We start from the raw sequence: 23,255 nt of genomic DNA, 5'->3' as shown, positions 1-23,255 counted from the left end.
GTCAATTGGGGTCTATTTAGACAGATAAATGTATCTGGAAGGATTAACGCTAAACTTATCTGTCCATTTCCAGAGTAAGTAATAAATGATGGCCACCTCCGTAAAAATATACACAGAATTTAGAATTAACAGTTAATGATTCATCAGCTGCTATTAAAATTTCACTTAACAGTGGAATTGATGAATGACAGCATTTGGGGATCTCTCACACATCAAATTTATAAGGAATTTAGCTAAATATTTCTACAGATCAGCATATAACTTGGGTAAAAGCCTTCTTCCCTAAGAGCAAAAAACTTTATTTAAAAAGAAATTTTAAAATTCCTCTTACCCCTCTTTTTCTAGGACTCAGGAATTTCCCCTATCAACTTGTCACACTTTATTTCCAGTTTCAAATTCTGTGATTAGAAAAACTTGTATATTTTAGCTTTTATGTATGAGGACCAAAACAAGCTAAATTATGCTAAGAATAGTCTAAGGTACATCAACGTGTGAAAAATCTTCAGCAAATGAACTGAGCTGTGAAAAATCACCTGGCTTTAACCATTATTCAAGTTTGAGTCATATTCTCTGCAACACAAGCATGCTAAAAAATCTTCCTCAGCAAATTCATCAGTCTTGGATGTTTCACTTTATATGGTGATGAAAAGACAGATAATCTGGCAATGTAGTCCCTCCAAAAGATGATTCCAGCTTGGAGTTGGGTTCTGGCTGCTTCTGTCTAAGAGAGATCAGAGAGCAGGAGACCCAGGGAGGGAAGGATGGGCCAGGGAAGGGCCGGGGAGGAGTCCTACTTACCAGCACTGCAGGTCGAGCGGCTGAGTAGGTGGCAGGGCCACTCACTGAAGAATCCACAAAGTAGCTCATCACGCCGTCAGCACCTGCGTGGGAAAAATCACTCACTGAGCTACTGGGCGAAGAACATGAATGGATGAGAAACCAAAGAAGGCCTCGGATCCGATCTCCTTAGAAGCATCGAGGTCACTTGTTTGTGTTACAGAGAAAGAAATGAAAATGTAGAAAAACAAAGAGGGGGTTTCCCTGGTGGTCCAGGGGCTAAGGATCTGCCTTCCAATGAAGGGGAAGCTGGTTCGATCCCTGGTCAGGAAGCGAAGATCCCACATGCTTTGGGGCAGCTAAGCCAAGGCACCACAGCTACTGAGCCCGAGAGCTGCAACTAAGACAGGATGAAGCCAAATAAATAAATAAATATTTCAAAAGATAATTATAGAAAAACAAAGCGACCAACAGGGAGTAAGCCCAGCTCCTGACTGCAAGATAGCCTGAATGGTGGTGCCCGCTGCAGACAGTAAGCACTCAGAGACTACAAAAAGACCCTTTAGAGGGCTTCTGGGCAGGAATAGGTCTTTTAAAGTCACATTCCCATCCCTGTATCTCACTCCCTCCACCCCCGACCTTGGCCTGGCCCTCCACATGCAGTGTGGCATTTATAAACTGGTGAAGGACCAAATAGAGAAAGGGTAGGAGAGAGGCGGGTGGAAAGCCTTAACTGAGAAGGCATGACAACCAGGACCCCGAGACAGATAAACAGAGTGAAGCCCCAAAAGGGAATGCATGTTACCCATTTCACAAAGGAGAAGGGCTATTATTAAATAACTCTTGTTGAGAGCCATTATCTCCAGTCAAAGTCTGAATGACCATCACACTTGAGGAGTGTTCTGGCTAAAGGGATTTTGCAGCTAGCTGTCAGTCATCAGGAAAATCATTTATATAGCAAACATTTCTGTTGATCCAAACACTCTCTAAAGTACACTAGTCCATACACTTTCATGAGTTCAATATTACACATTTTAAAAAATGTCTTTCTTGAATGATTTAGAAGGTTAAATTCCTGGGTATGTCTTTCAGAGGCCAAATTCCTATTGTTAGGGAGTGACATTTGCGTTTCAACTTAGCTCCTTTCCACTTTATATTTGTCTGTCCTTTTCCTTTATTCTTGAGGACAATTAAAGCCACTGACCTCCTTTCAAGAAATATCAAGAATAATGTAGGTCTTATGCTCAATTTGCAACTCTGTTCACCATCTGGATACAGCTTGACAGCAAATGAACATATACATCTTCTTTCATATGATGTGTATTTAGATAACATAAAGTTCTACACTACAAAGTTGTACTGACTAAGGTCTACCATCACACAGCAACTACTTTTACACAGTTGAGAAAAAAGTTAAAAATCTTCTGAAGACACAACTTATCCCAGAACTGTGCTTATTGTGTTTAACTAAAATATCACCTTTAAATGATGTCTTTTCTCCCCAAAAGTAGGATGCAATCAAAATAATATTAATTTTAAAAATGTAAAATAGCTAAGGGTAACTATGTTCATCAGGCTTCCCTAGTGGCTCAGTGGTAAAGAATCTGCCTGCAAGTGCAGGAAGCATGGGTTCCATCCCTGGAGAAGGAAATGGCAACCCACTCCAGTATTTTTGCCTGGGAAATCCCATGGACAGAAGAGCCTAGTGGGCTGCAGTCCATGGGATTGCATAGTCAGACACAACGTAGCAACTAAACACCAACAATTATGTTAATCAAGATGTTGTTTTCTAGTTTTTTCAGGGACTTGATTGCAAAAAAATGGCTCCCAGGAGGAACTTCCAGGTGGTAGAGCCGAAGAATTGGAAAAGATTGAATTACTCTAGTCTAAGGAACACTGTTCCCACCTGGAGTTGGAGTTGTGGTCCCCTATTCAGGGTCTGCTTCTAAAAACAGTGAGCAGCTAGCAAATATCAGATTCTGCACTAGGGGAGAGGGCCTGGTCAGCGTGGACACAGCCCATATAGTGTACAGAAGTGCTCCTGCTCTTGGTCTCAAAATCAAATTTTAAAGTCCTAATAAGTCATCAACCACCCTCACTTCAAAGTTTTATATCTACTCATAGACGAGATTTAAAAGTTGACAGCACAGATTGTGTCATACTGATAATGGCTTAACCAAGATCTGATTCCTTAGGGAAAAGTTGTCCCATCCCTCCAGGGCCCCGCAGGGTAACCTAAACCTTAGGAGAATGTCCAGGTGTGGAGCGTGCTGCTTTTTGTAAGCCATCTAGCCCTCAATTTCCTCCAGAAAGCCCCCGGTGTCCCCTGAGTCATCACAGACCTCAATTATTTATTCAACAGGCACATTAAGGCTTCCTCTGCCAGGAACTTGTTAATCATTCAGTAAATAGCTACTCTGTGCCTCCTGGGCACCAGGCACTGTTTTGGATGCTCAAGACACACAGGTAAACAGAGACCCCTCCCTCATGGGCCTTCTATCCGACTTGGGATAAAGCTGAAAAGGCTGGATCTCCATCTGCAGGCAGTGGAGAAGACAGACTCATGGAGAACTAGAATACAAGATGACGAGGAGTTTACCTAAAATACCGAAAACAGTTCTGCCAAAGCCTGGGGAATAGGAAGCCATGGAAGACTGCACAGTGTACTTGGCCTTATGGATGGTCCCTGGACTCCACAAACAGGGGCAAGTCTTTGCCCTTCTGAATTCTTGCTAGACTTAGACATTTGTAAAAGAAATGCTTTTGGGATCAGCTGCCTTGTCCTGAAGCCTAGCTCAAAGGCATCAAAAGCAACACTCTTCCTCCTACCAACCTTCCACATAGCTGGGAAAAAGGTTTAGTGGAAATGTGTTTTCTCTTTCCGATGGAGAGAGAGAGTGAGTAACCCCATGGCCCCACACAGGGTCCAGCCTGAGCTGGGCTGAATTCATGAAGCTTCATTCTCTGTGACTGACACTCCCTTGGGAAGAAGCCCTTTGCCCACAGAGGAAGCTGGAAAGAGGGAGTTGCCAGGGCTCTGGAGGGCTCTCATCTCAGGAAATAACTCTGGGACAGAAATGGATGACCGCTTCATTATTTTTTGGAGAAAGACAAAAAGAACCCTCCCTTTTTCCACTTGTAGATGGTGACAGAGACCAGCTGCTGTAGACGTAAATCCTTTCAGAAAAAGCACAAGGACTGTGTGGGGGCAAAAAAAAAAAAAAATTGACATGTTGGCCAAGGAGAATTCCCTCCTACATGACAGCTATTTGGATATCGCCTGGACCAACGTTTTTGTCTTGGCATTATAAACGTTTCTGCCTAAACACAAAACAACTGTGTGAATTCAGCTTTACTCCCCAGCCTAGAGGCATCCACGGGCTTGTGTGAATGCAGAAATGGTTTGAATTCTTGGTGACAGAGGGCAGAGAAGAGCTGAGCTCACTTCCTTGAATGGGAGCCACAGTGCCCAAGCAGCCAAGCAAAAGTGCCTGCAGTGACTTTGTGCTCAGGAGACAGTGGGCTCCCAGCTTTGGTCCACCCCAGCGTCCAGGCCCACTGCAGCCCCGTTGCTCACCACCCCACTGCCCTAGCCCACCACTAGCCCACCAGCCACCTCGCCTGTCCATCCTCACCACCCTGGACTTTCAGGATGAAAATGGGCACGCCATGCAGAGGGAAAAAACGCAGCAGTTTGGTTTATGTGGGCATCTTGCGTCCAATAAAATGCTCTGGGACTCTGGGGACCCTTGGTTCTTCCTAAAGCATGTGATGGCCTCTGGAGTCCCACCCTCCACAAGTCCTGAGCACAGGCTGACACTGGCTTCCATTTGGGTCACTCTAGGCGCAGGCTGACTGACACACAGAAGGAAGGGAGGCGGGGGACTCAGAGGGGTGTTTCAGGCCAAGGCAGCAGAAGAGGAGGCGACCCCGGGGAGACCAGGCTCAGTGGAGGCTGAAACCAGTTCCCCTCAACTCTGCCCCCTGCTCTGCTCTGCTTCTAGGTGATAACTGTGATGTCACTTGTGGTTTTCACTGGGATTATCATGTTGTTGTTGCTGCTGTCTTTGCAACCCCACGGACCCCGGCACCCCAGTCTGCCCCGTCCTTCACCATCTCCTACCCCATGGACCACAGCACCCCAGTCTGCCCCGTCCTTCACCATCTCCTACCCCATGGACCACAGCACCCCAGTCTGCCCCGTCCTTCACCATCTCCTACCCCACGGACCGCAGCACACCAGTCTGCCCTGTCCTTCACCATCTCCTACCCCATGGAACCCAGCACCCCAGTCTGCCCCGTCCTTCACTATCATCTCCTACCCCACGGACCGCAGCACACCAGTCTGCCCTGTCCTTCACTATCTCCTACCCCACGGACCGCAGCACCCCAGTCTGCCCTGTCCTTCACCATCTCCTACCCCATGGACACAGCACACCAGTCTGCCCTGTCCTTCACCATCACCTACCCCATGGACCGCAGCACCCCAGTCTGCCCCGTCCTTCACTATCATCTCCTACCCCACGGACCGCAGCACACCAGGCTGCCCTGTCCTTCACCATCTCCTACCCCACGGACCGCAGCACCCCAGTCTGCCCTGTCCTTCACCATCTCCTACCCCATGGACCGCAGCACCCCAGTCTGCCCCGTCCTTCACTATCATCTCCTACCCCACGGACCGCAGCACACCAGTCTGCCCTGTCCTTCAACATCTCCTACCCCATGGACACCAGCACCCCAGTCTGCCCCGTCCTTCACTATCATCTCCTACCCCACGGACCGCACCACACCAGTCTGCCCTGTCCTTCACCATCTCCTACCCCACGGACCGCAGCACCCCAGTCTGCCCTGTCCTTCACCATCTCCTACCCCATGGACCGCAGCACACCAGTCTGCCCTGTCCTTCACCATCTCCTACCCCACGGACCGCAGCACACCAGTCTGCCCCATCCTTCACTATCATCTCCTACCCCATGGACCACAGCACACCAGTCTGCCCTGTCCTTCACCATCTCCTACCCCATGGAACCCAGCACCCCAGTCTACCCCGTCCTTCACTATCATCTCCTACCCCACGGACCGCAGCACACCAGTCTGCCCTGTCCTTCACTATCTCCTACCCCACGGACCGCAGCACCCCAGTCTGCCCTGTCCTTCACCATCTCCTACCCCATGGACCACAGCACACCAGTCTGCCCTGTCCTTCACCATCACCTACCCCATGGACCGCAGCACCCCAGTCTGCCCTGTCCTTCACCATCTCCTACCCCACGGACCGCAGCACCCCAGTCTGCCCTGTCCTTCACCATCTCCTACCCCATGGACCGCAGCACCCCAGTCTGCCCCGTCCTTCACTATCATCTCCTACCCCAGGACCGCAGCACACCAGTCTGCCCTGTCCTTCACTATCTCCTACCCCACGGACCGCAGCACACCAGTCTGCCCTGTCCTTCACCATCTCCTACCCCACGGACCGCAGCACACCAGTCTGCCCTGTCCTTCACTATCATCTCCTACCCCACGGACCGCAGCACACCAGTCTGCCCTGTCCTTCACCATCTCCTACCCCATGGACCACAGCACACCAGTCTGCCCCGTCCTTCACTATCATCTCCTACCCCATGGACCGCAGCACACCAGTCTGGCCTGTTCTTCACTATCATCTCCTACCCCATGGACCGCAGCACACCAGTCTGCCCTGTCCTTCACCATCTCCTACCCCATGGACCACAGCACACCAGTCTGCCCTGTCCTTCACTATCATCTCCTACCCCACGGACCGCAGCACACCAGTCTGCCCTGTCCTTCACTATCATCTCCTACCCCATGGACCACAGCCCACCAGTCTGCCCTGTCCTTCACCATCTCCTACCCCACGGATCGCAGCACCCCAGTCTGCCCCGTCCTTCACCAACTCCTACCCCACGGACCGCAGCACACCAGTCTGCCCCGTCCTTCACTATCATCTCCTACTCCACGGACCGCAGCACACCAGTCTGCCCTGTCCTTCACTATCATCTCCTACCCCACGGACCGCAGCACACCAGTCTGCCCTGTCCTTCACTATCATCTCCTACCCCACGGACCGCAGCACACCAGTCTGCCCCGTCCTTCACTATCATCTCCTACCCCACGGACCACAGCACACCAGTCTGCCCCGTCCTTCACTATCATCTCCTACCCCACGGACCACAGCACACCAGTCTGCCCCGTCCTTCACTATCATCTCCTAGCCCACGGACCGCAGCACACCAGTCTGCCCTGTCCTTCACTATCATCTCCTACCCCACAGACCGCAGCACACCAGTCTGCCCTGTCCTTCACTATCATCTCCTACCCCACGGACCGCAGCACACAAGTCTGCCCTGTCCTTCACTATCATCTCCTACCCCACGGACCGCAGCACACCAGTCTGCCCTGTCCTTCACTATCATCTCCTACCCCACGGACCGCAGCACACCAGTCTGCCCTGTCCTTCACTATCATTTCCCACCCCACGGACCGCAGCGCACCAGTCTGCCCTGTCCTTCACTATCATCTCCTACCCCACGGACCGCAGCGCACCAGTCTGCCCAGTCCTTCACTATCATCTCGTACCCCACGGACCGCAGCGCACCAGTCTGCCCTGTCATTCACTATCATCTCCTACCCCACGGACCGCAGCACACCAGTCTGCCCTGTCCTTCACCATCTCCTACCCCATGGACCACAGCACACCAGTCTGCCCCGTCCTTCACTATCATCTCCTACCCCACGGACCGCAGCACACCAGTCTGCCCTGTCCTTCACTATTATCTCCTACCCCATGGACCGCAGCACACCAGTCTGCCCTGTCCTTCACCATCTCCTACCCCACGGACCGCAGCACACCAGTCTGCCCTGTCCTTCACCATCTCCTACCCCACGGACCACAGCACACCAGTCTGCCCTGTCCTTCACTATCATCTCCTACCCCACGGACTGCAGCACACCAGTCTGCCCCTTCCTTCACTATCATCTCCTACCCCATGGACCGCAGCACCCCAGTCTGCCCTGTCCTTCACCATCACCTACCCCATGGACCGCAGCACCCCAGTCTGCCCCGTCCTTCACTATCATCTCCTACCCCACGGACCGCAGCACACCAGTCTGCCCTGTCCTTCACCATCTCCTACCCCACGGACCGCAGCACCCCAGTCTGCCCTGTCCTTCACCATCTCCTACCCCATGGACCGCAGCACCCCAGTCTACCCCGACCTTCACTATCATCTCCTACCCCACGGACCGCAGCACACCAGTCTGCCCTGTCCTTCACCATCTCCTACCCCACGGACCGCAGCACCCCAGTCTGCCCTGTCCTTCACCATCTCCTACCCCATGGACCCCAGCACCCCAGTCTGCCCCGTCCTTCACTATCATCTCCTACCCCATGGACCGAGCACCCCAGTCTGCCCCTTCCTTCACTATCATCTCCTACACCATGGACCACAGTACACCAGTCTGCCCCGTCCTTCACCATCTCCTACCCCACGGACCGCAGCACACCAGTCTGCCCCATCCTTCACTATCATCTCGAACCCCATGGACCACAGCACACCAGTCTGCCCTGTCCTTCACCATCACCTACCCCATGGACCCCAGCACCCCACTCTGCCCTGTCCTTCACCATCTCCTACCCCATGGACCCCAGCACCCCAGTCTGCCCTGTCCTTCACCATCTCCTACCCCATGGACCCCAGCACCCCAGTCTGCCCTGTCCTTCACCATCTCCTACCCCATGGACCGCAGCACCCCAGTCTGCCCCGTCCTTCACTATCATCTCCTACCCCACGGACCGTAGCGGACCAGTCTGCCCCGTCCTTCAACATCTCCTACCCGACGGACCGCAGCACACCAGTCTGGCCCATCCTTCACTATCATCTCCTACCCCATGGACCACAGCACACCAGTCTGCCCTGTCCTTCACCATCTCCTACCCCATGTACCGCAGCACCCCAGTCTGCCCTGTCCTTCACCATCTCCTACCCCATAGACCGCAGCACCCCAGTCTGCCCTGTCCTTCACTATCATCTCCTACCCCATGGACCGCAGCGCACCAGTCTGCCCCGTCCTTCACTATCATCTCCTACCCCAAGGACCGCAGCACACCAGTCTGCCCCATCCTTCACTATCATCTCCTACCCAATGGACTGCAGCACACCAGTCTGCCCTGTCCTTCACCATCTCCTACCCCATGGACCGCAGCACACCAGTCTGCCCTGTCCTTCACCATCTCCTACCCCATGGACCGCAGCACCCCAGTCTGCCCTGTCCTTCACCATCTCCTACCCCATGGACCACAGCACACCAGTCTGCCCCGTCCTTCACCATCTCCTACCCCACGGACCGCAGCACACCAGTCTGCCCCATCCTTCACTATCATCTCCTACACCATGGACCACAGCACACCAGTCTGCCCTGTCCTTCACCATCTCCTACCCCATGGACCGCAGCACCCCAGTCTGCCCTGTCCTTCACCATCTCCTACCCCATGGACCGCAGCACCCCAGTCTGCCCTGTCCTTCACTATCATCTCCTACCCCAGGGACCGCAGCACACCAGTCTGCCCTGTCCTTCACTATCATCTCCTACCCCATGGACCGCAGCACACCAGTCTGCCCTGTCCTTCACTATCATCTCCTACCCCACGGACCGCAGCACACCAGTCTGCCCTGTCCTTCACCATCTCCTACCCCACGGACCGCAGCACACCAGTCTGCCCTGTCCTTCACTATCATCTCCTACCCCACGGACCGCAGCACACCAGTCTGCCCTGTCCTTCACCATCTCCTACCCCATGGACCACAGCACACCAGTCTGCCCCGTCCTTCACTATCATCTCCTACCCCACGGACCGCAGCACACCAGTCTGCCCTGTCCTTCACTATCATCTCCTACCCCATGGACCGCAGCACACCAGTCTGCCCTGTCCTTCACCATCTCCTACCCCATGGACCACAGCACACCAGTCTGCCCTGTCCTTCACTATCATCTCCTACCCCACGGACCGCAGCACACCAGTCTGCCCTGTCCTTCACTATCATCTCCTACCCCATGGACCACAGCCCACCAGTCTGCCCTGTCCTTCACCATCTCCTACCCCACGGACCGCAGCACCCCAGTCTGCCCCGTCCTTCACCAACTCCTACCCCACGGACCGCAGCACCCCAGTCTGCCCCGTCCTTCACCAACTCCTACCCCACGGACCGCAGCACACCAGTCTGCCCCGTCCTTCACTATCATCTCCTACTCCACGGACCGCAGCACACCAGTCTGCCCTGTCCTTCACTATCATCTCCTACCCCACGGACCGCAGCACACCAGTCTGCCCTGTCCTTCACTATCATCTCCTACCCCACGGACCGCAGCACACCAGTCTGCCCCGTCCTTCACTATCATCTCCTACCCCATGGACCACAGCACACCAGTCTGCCCCGTCCTTCACTATCATCTCCTACCCCACGGACCACAGCACACCAGTCTGCCCCGTCCTTCACTATCATCTCCTAGCCCACGGACCGCAGCACACCAGTCTGCCCTGTCCTTCACTATCATCTCCTACCCCACAGACCGCAGCACACCAGTCTGCCCTGTCCTTCACTATCATCTCCTAGCCCACGGACCGCAGCACACCAGTCTGCCCTGTCCTTCACTATCATCTCCTACCCCACAGACCGCAGCACACCAGTCTGCCCTGTCCTTCACTATCATCTCCTACCCCACGGACCGCAGCACACCAGTCTGCCCTGTCCTTCCCTATCATCTCCTACCCCACGGACCGCAGCACACCAGTCTGCCCTGTCCTTCACCATCTCCTACCCCATGGACCGCAGCACCCCGGTCTGCCCCGTCCTTCACTATCATCTCCTACCCCACGGACCGCAGCACACCAGTCTGCCCTGTCCTTCACTATCATCTCCTACCCCACGGACCGCAGCACACCAGTCTGCCCTGTCCTTCACTATCATCTCCTACCCCACGGACCGCAGCACACCAGTCTGCCCTGTCCTTCACTATCATCTCCTACCCCACGGACCACAGCACACCAGTCTGCCCTGTCATTCACTATCATCTCCTACCCCATGGACCGCAGCACACCAGTCTGCCCCTTCCTTCACTATCATCTCCTACCCCATGGACCGCAGCACACAAGTCTGCCCTGTCCTTCACTATCATCTCCTACCCAATGGACCGCAGCACACCAGTCTGCCCTGTCCTTCACCATCTCCTACCCCACGGACTGCAGCACACCAGTCTGCCCTGTCCTTCACCATCTCCTACGCCATGGACCACAGCACACCAGTCGGCCCTGTCCTTCACTATCATCTCCTACCCCATGGACCGCAGCACACCAGTCTGCCCTGTCCTTCACTATCTCCTACCCCACGGACCACAGCACACCAGTCTGCCCTGTCCTTCACTATCTATCTCCTACCCCACGGACCACAGCACACCAGTCTGCCCTGTCCTTCACCATCTCCTACCCCACGGACCGCAGCACACCAGTGCCCTGTCCTTCACCATCTCCTACCCCACGGACCGCAGCACACCAGTCTGCCCTGTCCTTCACCATTTCCTACCCCATGGACCGCAGCACACCATTCTGCCCTGTCCTTCACTATCATCTCCTACCCCATGGACCGCAGCACACCAGTCTGCCCTGTCCTTCACTATCATCTCCTACCCCATTGACCGCAGCACACCAGTCTGCCCTGTCCTTCACTATCATCTCCTACCCCACGGACCGCAGCACACCAGTCTGCCCTGTCCTTCACTATCATCTCCTAGCCCACGGACCGCAGCACACCAGTCTGCCCTGTCCTTCACTATCATCTCCTACCCCACGGACCGCAGCACACCAGTCTGCCCTGTCCTTCACTATCATCTCCTACCCCACGGACCGCAGCACACCAGTCTGCCCTGTCCTTCACCGTCTCCTACCCCATGGACCGCAGCACACCAGTCTGCCCTGTCCTTCACCATCTCCTACCCCATGGATCGCAGCACACCAGTCTGCCCTGTCCTTCACCATCTCCTACCCCATGGACCGCAGCACACCAGTCTGCCCTGTCCTTCACCATCTCCTACCCCATGGACCACAGCACACCAGTCTGCCCTGTCCTTCACTCTCTCCTACCCCATGGACCGCAGCACACCAGTCTGCCCTGTCCTTCACTCTCTCCTACCCCACGGACCACAGCACACCAGTCTGCCCTGTCCTTCACTCTCTCCTACCCCATGAACCACAGCACACCAGCCTGCCCTGTCCTTCACCATCTCCTACCCCACGGACCACAGCACACCAGTCTGCCCTGTCCTTCACTATGTCCTACCCCATGGACCACAGCACACCAGTCTGCCCTGTCGTTCACTATCTCCTACCCCACGGACGACAGCACACCAGTCTGCCCTGTCCTTCACTCTCTCCTACCCCACGGACCACAGCACACCAGTCTGCCCTGACCTTCACTATCTATCTCCTACCCCACGGACCGCAGCACACCAGTCTGCCCTGTCCTTCACTCTCTCCTACCCCACGGACGGCAGCACACCAGTCTGCCCTGTCCTTCACTCTCTCCTACCCCATGGACCACAGCACACCAGTCTGCCCTGTCCTTCACCATCTCCTACCCCACGGACCACAGCACACCAGTCTGCCCTGTCCTTCACTCTCTCCTACCCCACGGACCACAGCACATCAGTCTGCCCTGTCCTTCACTATCTCCTACCCCACGGACCGCAGCACCCCAGTCTGCCCTGTCCTTCACTATCTCCTACCCCAGGGACCACAGCACACCAGTCTGCCCTGTCCTTCACTATCTCCTACCCTACGGACCACAGCACACCAGTCTGCCCTGTCCTTCACTATCTCCTACCCCACGGACCACAGCACACCAGTCTGCCCTGTCCTTCACTATCTCCTACCCCATGGACCGCAGCACCCCAGTCTGCCTTGTCCTTCAATATCTCCTACCCCATGGACTGCAGCACACCAGTCTGCCCTGTCCTTTACTATCTCCTACCCCATGGACCACAGCACACCAGTCTGCCCTGTCCTTCACTATCTCCTACCCCATGGACCACAGCACACCAGTCTGCCCTGTCCTTCACTATCTCCTACCCCATGGACTGCAGCATATCAGGCTACCCTGTGCTTCACTATCTCCAGAGGTTGCTCAAATTTGTGTCCATTGGGTCAGTGATGCTATCTAATTATCTCATCCTCTGCCGCCTCATTTTCCTCCTGACCTCAGTCTTTCCCAGCATCAGGGTCTTTTCCAATGAGTCAGCTCTTCACATTAGATGGACAAAGTATTAGAGCTTCAGCTTCAGCATTAGTCCTTCCAATAAGTATTCAGGGTTGACTGCCTTTAGGATTAACTGGTTTGATCTCCTTGCAGTCCAAGTGAGTCTCAAGAGTCTTTCCAGTACCACAATTTGAAAGCATCAATTCTTTGTCCTCAGCCTTCTTTATGGTCTAACTCTCACATCCATACATGATTACTGGAAAAATCATAGCTTTGACTATACAGACCTTTGTTGGCAAAGTGATGTTTCTGTTTTTTAATATGCTTTTTAAAAGCCAAAATTAAAGTGCTACCAACAAATCCACTGTGATTTAAATTTGACCTTGCCCTCTAGTCTTTGTGTTAGTATTCTAGGTCAAGAATTATGGCTATAACATACCCAGGGTAAGAAGACTACACATGAGACATACAGAAGTATAAGAAAGCTGTCACAGAAAATATAGATGATGCAGGTTTTTCCTTTTTTTTTTTTTTCTTTTGCAAATTGTGCATAATTTAAATAGATTTGCAATAAATGTTTCTTTTAATATCAACAATTTAGAGTTCCCATATTCCAAGCATACCCTGGAATGCAGGGGAAAAAGAATTTGGCTTCCAATAGGATTAGTCATTCAAAAGATACTTTCCCTAAACAATAGCACCTTTGCCAAACTAAGGGCTTCCCAGGTGGCTCAGGAAGTAAAGAATTCTCCTGAAGTCCAAGAGAGCCAGGAGACATGGGTTCGATCCCTGGGTCAGGAAGATCCTCTGGAGAAGGAAATGGTAACCCACTACAGTATTCTTGCCTGGGAAATCCCATAGACAGAGGAGACTGGAGGGATACAGTCCATAGCGTTGCTAAGAGTTGGGATATGACTGAGAAAATGATCATCCACATACATGCCAAACTAGAGGCAACACTGTCACCCACATCACCGAAGCAACATCTTTCATTTACAACAGAAAGAGTTTGAATATCTTCTTTCTGAGTATAAATCTGTTTTTTAAAGACTCAGACTGAGTGTTACCTCTTCTAGGGAGCAGTCTCTAATTCTTCTTGTCAATTAGATGGACATTCTCGATCCTCAGGTTTGGGATTCACTCTCACAATGTACCTAACAGTTCAGAGTACTTCCTGCATCTCTGTTTCTGATCCTGCATCATAAGTTGCTAGAGGGTAGGGACTGTGTCTTTTTAGCTGACACATTGTATTAACAGATGTACAATATGCTTGTCGACTGAAGGAAGAAAAGACCTGTATGTGAATATAGCTAACATATGCAGGAGTTGTGTCTCACAGTGCCTGAGTATACCCAAGACAGCAAAGATATCTCTGAGACAAAGGAAAAAAGGGACATCACCTGTGATGATGTGTCCATATGCAACTATGAGGTTAGATTTCTTTAATATTAACTGCAAGCAGGATCATATTCTTCTCTGAACTAATGGACATAGCCCACTGATGAGTGTATTGTCTCCCATTATTTTCTTTCTAATTCTCATGAGAAGTCCATTTGTAGTTTTCAAACCATTTAAGACTCTCTCTTCCTTGATCTGCCAGTGTAACAAAAGTTACCACGTCTAATTCTCCAAGAACTCAACTGTAAGCAGATTTAGATAGCTGAACAAGCCTCAGTCCCCCAGAGAAACTGTGGTCACCATAAGCAGAAAAGAAATTGGTAAGAATTGAAGATGGATTCTTTCTGTCACTCCTAATTCTTTAGGAACCTGATTTTCTTGACTGAGTATTCCAACCGATGGTAATAAATCTTCCATCTTATTTCAAGAGCCAAAACCAGCCCATAAAGACCATGTTCTGATCCATGGGTTACTGGCTTCTGCATCTCAAAGTCAATTCACCAACCCTTTCACTAAGTTCATGAAGCATCAACTCACAGATTAATGAACATGTCAGTCTTGTTTCTCCCCAGCTTCACTGCTAATGAGTCCCCCAACTCTTACTTGAACACAGGCTTGAAAATGACTTATATCCATCTGCTATTTCTCTGAACAAGTGTCATCTTCTAATTAACCATAACGCTCTCAGATTCTGTATGAATTGACACAGCTCAACCAATCTATCTTAGGATACTAAAAATGGACTCCTGTTATTATAATATTACAAAAGTCACTCACTAACATCTCCCGAAAGGAACAGGGAATATAAGATGGTTTTCGTTTGCTGAGCTGGGATAATCAGGGGCTAATAGTGTCTTGTAGACCATTTTATGTTTCCTCCTCCTGGAAACAAACACCTCTCCATTACTCTGCTGGGATGGTGCTGTCAGCAGAGGCAGAAGGGGGCATCTCTCGTAAACCTCAAGGGAGTATATTAAACCCTGCCCGCTCTTCTATGTCTAGGAATTTTACGAGCACAATGCCAGTCTTAAGTCTCCAAAACTTTCCGGAAACTAAGGCTCTGCTCTTTCTAGTATGGGAACATCCTCTGAAAAACTACAGGTAACATTCAATCAGCTGTCTGACAATAAAAGTGGCTACAGGCTTGTCCTCAAATGGTATTCCTCATCCTCTATCAAATCCTGAAATTCAGAAAATAACCACGGTTGTTCTTCAGACACACTCCAGTGCCATGCATGTAGTAGGCACTCAATAAACAACTAAATAAAAAATTGGGATTTGCATCATTCAGAACTCTGTGGCAAAATGAGGATTTGGCTAACAGAATCAGATAAAGGTAGACTCAAGGATAATTACAGGCCAGATATTAACAGTGAAATATTCTTCTTCATAGGTTTTACTTTTTAGGTAGAATCTAAGCAATTAAATTGGAAAGACTGATACTGAATCCGAAGCTCCAATATTTTGGCCCTTGATGCGAAGAGCTGACTCACTGGAAAAGACCCTGATGCTGGGAAAGATTAAAGGAAGGAGGAGAAGGGGACAACAGAGGATGAGATGGTTGGATGGCATCACCGACTGAATGGACATGAGTCTGAGCAAACTCAGAGAGATGGTGAAGGACAGGGGAGCCTGGTGTGCTGCAGTTCATGGGGTCACAAAGAGTTGAACACAACTTAGTAACTAAACAACAACTACAAAAGCAATTACTTGGAAAATCTATATTATAAGAGCAAGAAAGCTATTATAGTAAATATGGGAAAGAATAAATGTGTGAAATATTATCAGGACCAAATTATATTTCCATACTATTGATGTTAATTATATGCAAGAGAAAGTTATGAGTGACAGCTATTTCTTTTTGTCTCCAAATTTACATGCATGCATGTCTGTGGCCACACCACCCTGAACATGCCGGAGCTCATCAAATTTACATGCATGCCTCCAAAATTACATGAATAACAAACATTTTTAGATTAGTCCTAAACTTTGAATGAATAAGATGAATCTCAAATATGGCAAAAAAAAAAAAAAATGGGATTTTATCTAGTTAGCTAAGATTGACCAGCTGCATAGCTCTGTATTAGATGCTATGGCAATTCCCAGGCTGAGAATAAATCACTTTTCTCTTTTATATAGTTATTTTTCTAGTTGATGAGGCAATTATAAGAGACAATGAGCCAATTATAAGACCTTGCTACTCAACAGTATTGTGGTTCCTCTCAGACCAGTAGCATGGAAAAGCACTTAGGAGCTAGGGGAACTACAGAGTTCAGGTTCTATTCCAAAATGATCCATAAGAACATTAAAGTTTGAGAAATGCTGGTGTAAGTGATATATTATGGGAACATAAAAGATGAAGAGATGACTTCTGGAAGGATGCTGAAGGAAAACTTCAAGAGGAATTGGCATTGAAATGGGCCTTGAAAAATGGGTAGCTAGAAGTATGCACAAAGACTCAGAAATAAGAAAACAGTAGATTAGAGAACAAAGAATAACCCAGTAGTCAAATGGATTATAGGGAAGTGGGAGATGGAATTGAAAGACACTCTAGGGAAGATTACCAAACTAAAAGCTTGGACTTTTTTAGTATAGATATAGATTTAAATAGCAATAGTAGTAGTAGTAAACTTAACAATAATATATTATCAAAATTAAAGTTATAACTGGTATATCATGTAGTGGAATATTACATAGCAATGTAAAGGAAAGAACTATTGATACACTCAGCAGCATGAGTGAATCTAAAATAAAGTATGCTAAATGAAAGAAAATTACCTACTATATGATTCCATTTATATGATATTCTTGAAAAAGAAAAACCATAGGGTCAAAGAACATGGCCTGGAGGTGAGAAGAGGATTTGACTATAAAGAAGCATAAGGAATTTTTTTTGAATGCTGGAACTGTTTTATATCTTGATTGTAATACATTGATTTATACATTATAAATACTTGATTTATACATTAGCCAAAATTTGTAGAACTATACACTAAAAAGGGTGATTTTTACTGTTTGCAAATTATACTTTAATAAAAAAAAGTGTGCTGGGGGAAATACAAAGTTATAGTATTAAAAAATTAGATTTTTTTCTCTAAGAAACTAGAAACAAAAATGAGTAAGCTGGAGGAATGATGTGAAGCATCTTGGCGTCAAGGACAGCTATAGCAGAGGTCATGGTATATGAGATTCTTGGCCACGTTGAACCCAGAGAGCGCTTCAAGCTAAAATGTCAACTCTAACCCCATGGTGACTGCCAAAAAAATCCCCAAGGAGCCTAAAAGTTTAAAGAACTACTTTTCAACCCACAGCGCGTGGAGTTATGTCAGATATAATCTAGAATTTAGATATGGCTCTGGCTCTTAAGAAGCTCTCAACAAAACTGAGAGATGCTGTAAATATAGACATAGCTATTGAGAGAAAAATGAATGAATGGAGTCCGGAGAGTTTTAATAATGCCCTTTAACACTGAACGAAGCACACCAGCTGCCTTCAATCTCTCAAATCCAGCGAGCAACTTCTTGGACTATGTCTGATGGTCATTTTTCACGGTGGGATTTTATTTGTTCTATTGCCCAAACTGTAAGTTTCAAATTTCTCAGCATACTGCTAAACAGCTTCCTGGCATGCTTATATAAAGAGGGATTTGGTAAAGTCAATGAATTGGAGTTGGAAAAAAATCTCATCAAATCTGTCCATTTTTTATTTGAATGAACTGAACCCAGAGAGGTTAAGTGTTTAGCAGAGTGATAAAGATAGATAGATTATGGTTGACTGGGACCTCCTTATTGAGTGTGTGTGTGCCTGTGTGCTAAGTCGCTTCAGTTGGGTCTGACTCTTTGCAACCCTTTGGACTGTAGCGCACCAGGCTTCTCTGTCCATGGGATCCTCCAGGCAAGAAAACTGGAGTGGGTTGCCATGCCCTCCTCCAGGGGATCTTTCCCACCCAGGGATGGAACCCACGTCTCTCGCATTGGTAGGCGGATTCTTTACCACTAGCGCCCCCTGGGAAGCCCTTACTGAGTGTGAAGACACATTTCTTCATCTCACAGTCTTTATTTCCTCAACTGCAAAATGGAAAAAATAATACCAACCCTTTCAGGTTTTTTGAGGAGGGTTATATAAAATGAAACCCCTGCATATTATTTCACACATGATAAAATGGTCAATAAATAGTGGCTATTATTATTATTGCTATTTTATCACAGTGCCTGGCACTAGTAAGCATTGACTAATTAATAGTAATTGTGGTTTTTACTGCAGAGGTTATTTATTCGGATATTAGAAACAGAACCCAGATGGCCAATATACCGTATCTGTTTCTAAAAAGACTTGCATTTAAATAATCAAAATAAGATTCCCTCCCATAATCACAGGTTGAGTAGCCTTAGCCAAGAATTTCACAAGAGAAAAGCGCCACAATTTCTGTTGAATGGCGGTCTGCTTGTACCATTGTTATGCATAAAACCAAGAAGTAAGCAGTTTTCTTACCTTGGGGAACAAACAGGCTGAAAGATTGCTTAGCACACGGGGGAAATATCCAGCTTCCTTTGATAGAAGTGTGAATCTTATGTGGCCTTACACTTTGGCAATGAGATATAAATATAATCAAGTTGTAAGCTGCTGTGGAAAACACTGCAAGTTTTTGTTTTTTCTGTTTTTTACATTTTTGCTTTTGTTTTTGCTTTTGCTTTTAAACCGTGCTTTCCAAACCGATTTACATAGCAATCACCTAGGAATCACCTGAGAATCAGGTTTCAAGGTACAGCCAGACGGTCTGCATTTCAGACAAGATCCCCTGCGATGCTCATTTTGAGCAACGAGGCAGTGTCCGGACTCCCTCGGTTAAATTCAGGAGTGGTTACAACAAGGTGTTTGGAAGGCAGAGCCCACTGAGGCACAGGCAAGAAGAGTCTGGACCACAAGCTGAGCAGAGGTTGGTTGTTATCTTAGTTGCTTTGCAAGCCCAGCCAGGGAGAAGGCGCAGCCCAGGAGCCGTGCGTCCGTCTCAAGCCTTGTGCCAGGTGAGGGTGAGGGCAGCATCTGACAGGGCTTCCTGCCTTTCCTAAGAAGCCAGGGTTTGAGTTACTTCACCTCAAATGTCAAGAAACTGGCATCACTGCTCTCTCTTCCCCCACCCAGAGGAATCCTTTTGGCTTCAGGATCACTAGGAGCTCCAAAGGGCACTATATTTTTCACATTTTAAAAATATTTATTTATTTGACTGCACTGGGTTGCAGCATGTGGGATCTAGTTTCCTGACCTGGGATAGAACCCAAGCATTGGGAACTCTGAGTCTTAGCCACTGGACTACCAGGGAAGTCTTATTTTATGCACATTGGACTTAAAAGAGGACTTAAATCTTATCGAAATTCTTTGCGCTGTTTTGCAACTCTTTGAAGTTCCATCAAAATTTGTCCCAAAAGGGATCAAGAGAGAGATTTACTGATCTTGTCAACTAGACCTTGTAGCATTTCTTCAGAGTCAGTGTCTTCCTAACAATGAATCATTCATTCATAGATTCTCCTTTGGAAAAGAAGCATAAGTCATGGTATTCTCCCAGATAAATCAACCATTGGGCTAAGCAGAGAAATTTAGCCTGAATTTGTATAAGTGCCTCAAAGTTACTAGGTTCCTATGAGACATGACTCTAGCCGCAGCTCTGCACCCATATGGTTTTAGTCCTTTTTTAAAAAAAAAAAAATTTTATTGGAGTATAGCTGCTTAACGATGTTGTGTTACTTTCTACTATAGAGCAAAGTGAATCAGTATACATATATATGCCTTTGGTTCTAATCAGGTCTCACCACCAACCAAATCATTCTGAGTACCAGCCTCAGAGTCCTCATCTGCTAAATGGGAATAACAAGAGTGCCCACCTCACGGACTTCATTGTAGGTTAAAGTAGCAGCCCAGCCCATGCAGAGCACAAGGGCCCTAGGACTTGCCAAGTGCTCAGGAAACTTCAGGGGTGATTATCCTTCCTCTGGTGAAGTGGAGAAGACAGGTATTACACCTAGAGAATCATCAGGATTAAAAGATTGAGTTCCCTACAGCTGCATTTGCAGTAGAGCGGGGACAAAGGAGATGGAAGGGCATATAAATGAGTGGTCTTCATATCTGGATTGGCCCAGGAATGAAGATTCCTCTCAAATGTCACTAAATAGCTGTCCACCACACTTACAGGGCTCAAATGCTAAATATGTTTTCATTTCCAAAAAGAAAGGGAGAGAGAAAGAGTGAGAGGAGGAAGGTGGGGATGGGGAAAGAAGGAGGGAGAGGAGGAGGGAAAGGATGTCCCAGCTCCCTTCTGCTGTTTAATACAGAAATGGGAGTTTTGAGTGGGTAATTAGAGAAGGAGAATTGCTGTTAAGAAACAGATCTGTTCACCAATCAATAAAACCAGGAGATACAGCAGAGCTTGAATTATCAGTAAGAAATCAAGCAACACTGTGATGCCATCACTGAGGGATCTGGCAGAGCCAATGATGTGTTTCCGGAGCATTTGTCTGCCCTCTGACTCACCCCCCCTGGGGACCTGGCACCCACACACCCAATTTGTTACAAGGTTACTTCAGACTCTCCGTCAACCTTACTGGCACTATTTTCATTCTTCAAAGCTCTAGGCTGTTTACTTTTATTCTCATGAAGTAGGTGGAGCACAAATCATTAGTCACTTTTTTTCCCCCCAGTATTCCCATTTTAGAGAGGAAGAAAAGAAAGCGCAGTCACATCAAATTACTTGTTCTCAGTTCCAAAGCCAATCTCTAACAGACCAAAGCCTGCACTAGTGCCAGTTCTGACCCCATCACCTTTGAACTCCATTATCATCTGAGGCAGGCAGTTGGTCCAGATCCATGCTTTCAACCCGTCCTCCAAGGTCACAGGTGACCCCATGTTGAAGGGTTACACCCTGCTCCCCACCCTCCCCCAGGCTCTGCTCCGGGACCTGCCTGCACCTCTAATAAGCAGCACCTCCGTGTAAGCAGCTCTCTCTGGAATCAGGCTTCCCACATCCTCAGCTGCGGAACCAGGACGGAAGAGACGGCCTGGCTGCCTTCGCTGTTTGTTTTTTCACTCCTGAGTTGGCAAGGATGGGAGTTGTTGATTTACAATTAGGAGCAGCGTGCTTCTTCAAATATTAATATTAATAACGACGATGCTGAACACATGAAAAGGCCTTTTCATCTTCAAAGCACTTTGCAGACATTAACTCATTAGCTCTCTCTCCCCTCCACTCAGAAACAACAGGTAAGGAAGAATCTCCAGAGCCCCCGCCCCTGCCCGGCCCACGCCTGCAGAAGCAAAGAGGTTTCTCTTTAGATAAAAAGAAGGTGTTGCCGTCCAGACTTAACAGCTGTCGAAAGACTCAGAGTGCCAGGCATTTTACAAATCAAATGGAGCTGCCAGAGTTGCCATTTCAGAACCTGGATTTCCCGTTGTTTAACAAATATCTCTCTTTTCAGTTGCACAGGAATGGTATGAAGTAGGAGGGAAAATGGCCTTGTGATTTAAAAAAAAAAAAAAATCTTACCCCAAAGGTGATTAGGAAAACCTGCAATCAAAAGCCTCGATCTCGGTAACCCAGCATCTTTTGAACAGTTCACCTACATGAAACGCAACTTTAAAAGGGGGTGACAGAGATGTTTTCATAATAGATGAAAAGCCCCAAACAAAATGAGATTGCCAGAGACAGAAATCACCAGTGGAAGCGGGTGGCCGTCCACACCACACCCCCTGCTTGTGCGCAGAGCTGCCCAGGGATTCAAGCTCCACGAGATACCCACCTCGACTTTCAGACTCCTCCTGCCTCAGGTATAGTCCAAAAGAAGTACAGTCCCTTGGAAAACTGAGTCACAAAACAGGTAAAAAAACACCGAAAAGCCTAGTCTGATTTGCAAGACTCAAACCTGTAACAGTTTTCTTACAATATACGCAATTCATGAAGCTGCTGAGCTTAAAAGAAAATTTTTCAAAAATTTTAGAAGTAAAACAATGGCTCGCTAGGAGTGAAAGAGAAAAAAGGAAAGAAATGTCTACATTTAACTACAGCTTTATTTCTTTGGAAGCACTCCAAGATGTGAAGAAAATTCAGTTTCTGACAAGTAATCGGCGAGTGTCTAAAATGTGTGTGATTTTGCTTTTATGAAACAGGAGGAAAGGGGAGACAGTCTTGGTTTCAGACTATTCTAACAAGGTTAGGAAGTATTTTTGAAAATGGTTCTTAAGCAGTTGAATGAAAAATATAGAAAAATGTGAAAAGAGAAAGAGAAAGCCGCTTGTATCCTGAAAGTCCCCATCAATTTACCAGTTAATTCCACCAAATGAACAAAAAAAAAAAAAAAGGAAAATGGACCACAAAGTTTTAGTCAGAAACTCACACCCCACTCACTTACTACTTTGCCGGAGAGACTGGGTGAAGAATGGGTCCAGAGTGAGCTCCCTCAAAGTCTCTGGTCTCTTCCCAACTACCTGCGGGAATCCTCTGCTCGGAGGCTAAAGAGGATGCAGGGACCATAATGTTCCTAATAGAGCGGCCTCCTCAAATTGGGGGGGTGTGGTCAAGCCCAGAAAAGCTGGAAAAAAGCCAGTGTTCCACGGGCCCCTGACTCCACAAAGGCAGCCACTAGAATAGGCTCTGCAGTCTAGAAGGAAAAGCAAATCATATTACTTAGTGAGATAACACCAGATCACACCTTAACTCATATCATTGGAATTGCCCTTCAATTAAATGTAATTCAGCCATAGAGAGTAGCCTGGAGAGATGTGAGCTAAAGAGAACTCCTTCAATGGGATAACTTTCAGCGTTCGCTC

The 23,255-nt window shown here is 48.4% G+C and overlaps 1 protein-coding gene across 1 annotated transcript in view; it reads right to left on the bottom strand.

Annotated features, from left to right (window-relative positions):
• Positions 1-22,899, bottom strand: part of ETS1 (ETS proto-oncogene 1, transcription factor) — a 148,103-nt gene extending 125,204 nt beyond the window's left edge. The window contains exons 1-2 of the mRNA XM_061166769.1: positions 22,838-22,899; positions 799-881 (exon numbers count right to left, since the gene is read on the bottom strand). Coding sequence (XP_061022752.1) covers positions 799-867 — 69 coding nt within the window. The 5' untranslated portion in view covers positions 868-881; positions 22,838-22,899. The remainder of the gene's footprint in view (positions 1-798; positions 882-22,837) is intronic.
• Between the last annotated feature and the right edge of the window lie 356 nt (positions 22,900-23,255).

This window comes from Dama dama, chromosome 2, assembly GCF_033118175.1.
Source record: "Dama dama isolate Ldn47 chromosome 2, ASM3311817v1, whole genome shotgun sequence".
NCBI classification, from domain to species: Eukaryota; Metazoa; Chordata; class Mammalia; order Artiodactyla; family Cervidae; genus Dama; species Dama dama.
The sequence above is the reverse complement of the archived record's forward strand: the minus strand, read 5'-3'. Positions and strand labels throughout refer to the sequence as shown.